The following is a 5,829-nucleotide window of genomic DNA, read 5'->3' on the forward strand; positions in this document are numbered from 1 at the left end:
CACACCTTTGCACCTTTGGCAATACGCGATTACCTAAATAATATGTGTCCTGGGACCAACAGAGTTAGCATGTGTATGACTTACCAAGCCCCTGCTAGTCTTCCTACGGACTTTGTGAGGGAAGGTAGGATGCAGCATCTTGATGGGAAGAAAATTTTGGTGATTGACACAGCTTTACCAAATAAGACCCATAGAGCAAATACAGAGGGCCTGACTGCCTCCAGCTTCTCCTGAGACACCAGTTTGTCAAAATGCCTATCGAGTATTTGCTCGTATACACATCCTTCATGTTACGGCTGACATTGACCCCTGAAGCTTTTTAATAACCAAACAGCATTTTACAAAAAAACTAATTCATGGCATTTTGTTGGGTTATTATAATTTTTTTCACATTCTTAATTTTGCTTGACATTTTGAAAATACTATGCCTAACTCTTTTGTGCAGATTAAAAAAAAAAAAAAAAAACCATAGCTAGCATGGATTGAATACATCTTTTTCCTTCCCTCAAGAATTGACACAAACACCAAAAACAAAATACTTTTTGTTTAATCTTAGAGAAATGAAGCATTCTGTTTGTTTGGAATCTTAATTACTATTGCCCCAAACTTACCTAATTAGAAGCTCTTTTATAATGAGGAAAATTATTTTCAAAGTTAATGGACTTGCAAGCACAAACATTGCTGTCTTCCCAGAATGAATTATTCACATTCCTTAAATGCATATTTTAGTTGTACACTCTAATTAATATTAGTACTTCAAATGTGTGAGATTTATCTCACTGTTAAAAAAAAAACTTTCCTTTGTTTTTAGACGATATAAAAACACCACAGTTTTTTTCTCCTCTCATAAACATTGGGCTGCACATAGAGGCTTAATTTTAGATTTAGACAAAATGGAAATTATTTCATCAAAACTATTGGTTTTATTGACTTTAGCCACTTCAAGCTTGTTAACATCAAACATTTTTTGTGCAGATGAATTAATGATGTCCAATCTTCACAGCAAAGAAAATTATGACAAATATTCTGAGGTAAGTTTTTTAAATCTCTCTAATGTGAGTAGCATTAATTATATAATATTAATCCTAAGTCTAATGATTTTGTAAAGACTAAGAAATAAGTTGGTGTGTACTCTGTTTTTTTGTCAAATTTCAGCCTTCCTCTGACAATGTATAAATGTAACTTGTATTATTTAGCACAACAGCAATCAGGCTGGCCTCTGTCATGACAATTGTACTGGTGAGTATGGTACTTAGCAAGCATACAGTGCATTAATAATTTTCAATCAACTCACAAGTGCATATTTGTAATAAATGGTTGGCAGAAATAAGATTTGGATACATTTCAGCTGGACATTCAAATTGTTTTAAACTACAAACAAACAAACAAAAAACATGTTTATTTTGGTCTTAGCAATTACAAACTGGCCAATGTGTACTAAATCTATGTCTTAGTAAAGTGTTTACCTGCAGATGGTAAAATTGCAAATTGTTTTAATTTTCTTTTATATGTTTTCCAAATCTGCTGAAATTAGTGTGTATGCTCATTTTACTCAAGGGATAATCAGAAAACAATCATTTAAAAATTTCCATATAGATAAGCTCCTATGGTAAAGACTAAATCTAATTAAATATCCTCTGTATTTGAGACGATTCCTACAAAGTTGGCATATTTGTGATGCAGTAACCCATAAACCAATGGGTTCTTTACTAAAAATGTACTTTATATTCTAATAAAAATGCAATTGGTTTCTTGAGAAAGCTTTAGAGTGGAATCCTGAGTAAGATGGAATAAAAAAGAAATTCACTGGGCCTTCTACAACTATACCCTAAAACCTGGCCAGCATCTCTGTTTCGATGTACCATGTTTCCATGTGCAACTTTGGCCTTTAAAGAGAAACATGAAAAATGAGTGGGAGGTTTCTCTAAAATCAAATTATAAAAACGTACAAAATATTCCATAAACAACATGAATCAAAAAAACCAAAAGAGAGCAACTGCAGTAAAATAAACTTTTGCCACATTTCAGTACTTCATTATGTTCCTGCCACTTGAACTCATTGCAATATTCACTATATATATTTTATAAATATGGTATGGTTGTCTTACAATAATCTAGGGATAGAGAAACTAGATTGCTTTAAAAAGCTTAATACAAATTATTTATTAAAAAATTCTGCACATATGAACACAAACTTTGTTTATAGCTTTAACAGTTATGCAGATTAAAGTCTAGATTTAGGTTAATTGGGGATTTAAATCTGTTGCTTATAACAGCAGTATGTTATTGTAATGGTCATTTCTAATTATAGCCTAGAGGATACCCAAAAGGGGAAAGAAGTCTCAATTTTGAGGAATTAAAAGATTGGGGACCAAAAAATGTCATTAAGATGAGTACACCTGCAGTCAACAAAATGCCACACTCAGTCGCCAACTTGCCATTGAGATTTGGGAGGAACATTCAAGAAGAAAGAAGTGCTGGAGCAACAGCCAACCTGCCTCTGAGATCTGGAAGAAATATGGAGGTGAGCCTTGTGAGACGTGTTCCTAACCTGCCCCAAAGGTTTGGGAGAATGACAGCAGCCAAAAGTGTCTGCAGGACGCTGAGTGATTTGTGTCAAGGATCCATGCATTCACCATGTGCCAATGACTTATTTTACTCCATGACCTGCCAGCACCAAGAAATCCAGAATCCCGATCAAAAACAGTCAAGGTAAATACCTGAAAACCAGTCAAAGTGCATGGGCAGTTATATAGAGGTGGTCTAGAAACTTTAAAAATGACTACATCTTTTCAACATAAGTTTATAAGACAGTAAGTTTCCAAGACAGTAAGTTTCCTAGCAGGAGAGAGAGGCAAAGACACAAGGAACTAAATACCTGTAAATTGGGAAATATAGAAGGCCAGGTATAATAAGCATGGCTCAAGGTATAAAATCATAGGATGGCTTCCCCTAAGCCACATGTAAACATCAATCTCCTTATCCTGTAGCTGCTCACTAAGTCCATGCAATGACAGTATATTGTCTAAACGCTGGACCTCTCCCACATAAAAAGTCTCATGGGAGAGAGTGGTTTAGGTGCAAAGGACCCCATCTCAATAATCTAGGCCTCAAGTGCAGCAGGTTTTCTTTCCTGACTTTTAATCAAAGTGTTTTCTTTTATCTGGATCTCATCTTATAAACTCTGTTATAATCATTATTTATATTAAGAAATATGTATTATCTCCTATGTACACGTCAGAATGTAAGATTTAAAAATTAATAAGCTACCTACCTGTTCTTTTATAGTAGAGAGTGTATGCTTAAGAAAAAAAAATTTTTATATGAAGTAGAACATGATGCTTTAATTAGGACCTGAAGAAAGTACAGTGGCAGATTGTGTCACCTTATCTGAGAGACCTTCTCAGGACACTCCAGGTTTGTTCTTTTCCATGGTACTTATCCCCATCTGACATATATTTAGGGTCCATTGCCTTTATTAGAATTTCAGTCCTACAAATCCCATATTTTTTGTCCACTGCCGTATCCCCAGGGCCTAAGAACTGTGTCTGCCACATAGTAAGCCCTCAATATTTGACAGGATAAATGAAATAAGAGAGGCACTAATAAGGTCCTGCAGAGGGTCAGAAAAAAGAGTGTTTCTGTATGTGGAAACCTGCCTTTCAAAAGCAGCTTTCTCTTGAACATTCAGAGACTGGTGAGAAGAGGGAGGTCATTTTTAGGCACTAAAGCAAGGTGAGCCAAGAACAGCCGAGGCGCCGTTTGGCAAGAGCGAAAAGTATGCGAAGAAGAGAGGAAAGAAGGCTAGACAGTTAGAGTAAGAGCAGAGAGCGCAGATATTGAGGACCTGGACAAGGACTTGGGGCGTCATTTATCAGGAGAGGGAGAACCACTGACATTTCTGCTGAGGTTCTGGGATGTTATACAGAGGCAGAATTGACAGCTAATCAGATGTTGGGAGTGGGGCGGTGTGGAGGGAGAGAGATGAATCAATGATAAGTGTTTGGGACTGAGTTCCCATCACAGATTCAGCATCCCCCCAATATCTCACTCATTTCAAGTGCAACACAATTCAACTCAAGTATAATTAGGCAGTCAGGACTATGGCTTGTATTTGTATACACTCTTGCATGCTGTTGTTCTGATGGGTGAGAACATTTTGTACTGCTTACATTTTAGGAGACTGGTATTCAAGAAAATAGATGATGCGGAATTGAAACAAGAAAAATAAGAAACCTGGAGCCTGTCCCTAAAGCTGTGGCCTGTAATCTACAAATGGCTCTATAGCGAAGACCACAAGGAAGAGTAGCTACATACACTTCATCAGCTATGGATCATCAACGGCAATTTTTCCGTGTCAGTACAGCTATAATAGTATCTTGAAAGTTGTAAAAAAATTAAAGCATATTTGTTATGTAAAGTTAAAATGATTTTTGTCTGAATAAAGAAAAGCATTGCAAATGCTTTAGAAATCTCTGGTAATGGAGAGAGAGAGAGAGCGAGACAGAGGACCCTCCTAACTACCCTATATAAAAATCATTGACACAGTTACACTTAATTAAAAAAAATTAAACAGAAGAGCACCCTGAAAAACATTATGATGGAAATTAAATAATTTGCCAGAATAACGTGGTTGACAAATAAGTGAACGAGGATTACAAATCACTTACAAACATGTTTCTGTACACGCTTTCTATCGTGTCAAATGTTAATGAATCTGTGATCAATTGAAATGTAAATGTCTGTGTAATACTACAAAATAAAAACTCTTCGACTTTAGGGAGAAAAGAAAAAGGCAACTATGACTTACCTCTTTTAGTGTCTCCTCTATCTACATCCAGAAATTTGCCTCTAGTGAGTTTCTTTCCTCCTCATTTAACATTTCAAGTTTTTGATTTGCAAAAAGATCTGGCTATTCCTCAACTGAGAATTTATAAATTCAGTACACCACAACACAAATGCAGTGACTTGCCTTTAATCCTAAGGATATGAAGTCCTTAATCAGATGTAACTAGTTTATTGAACAGTCTCAACTCCACTGGGCGCACACAGGAAATGGTTTTATTTTTCTCCCATTGTGCCCCCCGCTGGGCTGTGTTGAATCTCCCCCACCCTGCTGATTAAAGGTCCCTTAATGATACCCTGGACATACTGCATAACTCCCTCGGTCACTTCCTGATATTAAAAAACTTCGTCAAGTCCAGTTGAAGACTCCAACCTCATATCCAAAAATAAAGTGTCCCCACCCACCTCCATGGCTGGCTGGGCTGGTGGAAGGGCCTAAAGTGGGAAAGGGGCAGGTCTGCTCTTTCTGTCTTCCTCCCCTTTCTCACCTCGGAAGTAGGGTGCTGGGAGGGAACATGGTAGGCTCTGAAAAACAATCTCCCCTCCTATCTTTTCCAGGGCAAGGGAGGAATGGGGATGGTGGGGATGGTCAAGAGAAGCGGTCTCCTCCTCTCTATATAAAATTGCTGTTTCTACAAGAGCGTTCTTCGGGACGACTTGCAGGGGCCTTCACACAGGTCACCTACCTGGGGGCTCTGGATGCTGCTTGATCTCTTCCAACTACCCCCATCTCATCTGTTCTCCTCATAGTTTTTATTGCCAGACAGAAAGGCTCAAGCCAGCTACCCTCCCAGCACCCGCTTGAAGCATAGAAAATGCAGACATCCCCCCAGCCAGACCAAGGGTGGACTGCAGGCTGCCCCTCCACTGCCCCCCATTGTCTCCACCCCTCTTGCCCCTGTTTAGGAGGGGGCAGGCAGGTCATAAGTCTACTGCCTAAGCAAGCAGCCAGTAGAAGTAGCATGCAGTGCGCCTGTCAAAACC

The 5,829-nt window shown here is 38.1% G+C and overlaps 1 protein-coding gene across 1 annotated transcript; it reads left to right on the forward strand.

The window, feature by feature from the left end:
- The first annotated feature begins 846 nt into the window (after positions 1-846).
- Positions 847-4,793, forward strand: NPVF (neuropeptide VF precursor). Its single transcript, XM_054496812.1, has 3 exons — positions 847-1,031; positions 2,312-2,712; positions 4,180-4,793. The coding sequence occupies exons 1-3, from the start codon at positions 894-896 to the stop codon at positions 4,229-4,231; spliced, it is 591 nt and encodes a 196-aa protein (XP_054352787.1). The 5' UTR covers positions 847-893; the 3' UTR covers positions 4,232-4,793.
- The last annotated feature ends 1,036 nt before the right edge of the window (positions 4,794-5,829 follow it).

The sequence above is a fragment of the Pongo pygmaeus genome, chromosome 6, assembly GCF_028885625.2.
Source record: "Pongo pygmaeus isolate AG05252 chromosome 6, NHGRI_mPonPyg2-v2.0_pri, whole genome shotgun sequence".
In the NCBI taxonomy this organism is placed as follows: domain Eukaryota; kingdom Metazoa; phylum Chordata; class Mammalia; order Primates; family Hominidae; genus Pongo; species Pongo pygmaeus.

Bases quoted from the DNA above. Each gene is read 5' to 3' on its own strand.
- NPVF (XM_054496812.1), top strand. From the start codon at position 894: ATGGAAATTATTTCATCAAAACTATTGGTTTTATTGACTTTAGCCACT. The intron at 1,032-2,311 runs GTAAGTTTTTTA...TTCTAATTATAG, and splicing joins ATTATGACAAATATTCTGAG to CCTAGAGGATACCCAAAAGG. The intron at 2,713-4,179 runs GTAAATACCTGA...CTTACATTTTAG, and splicing joins CCCGATCAAAAACAGTCAAG to GAGACTGGTATTCAAGAAAA.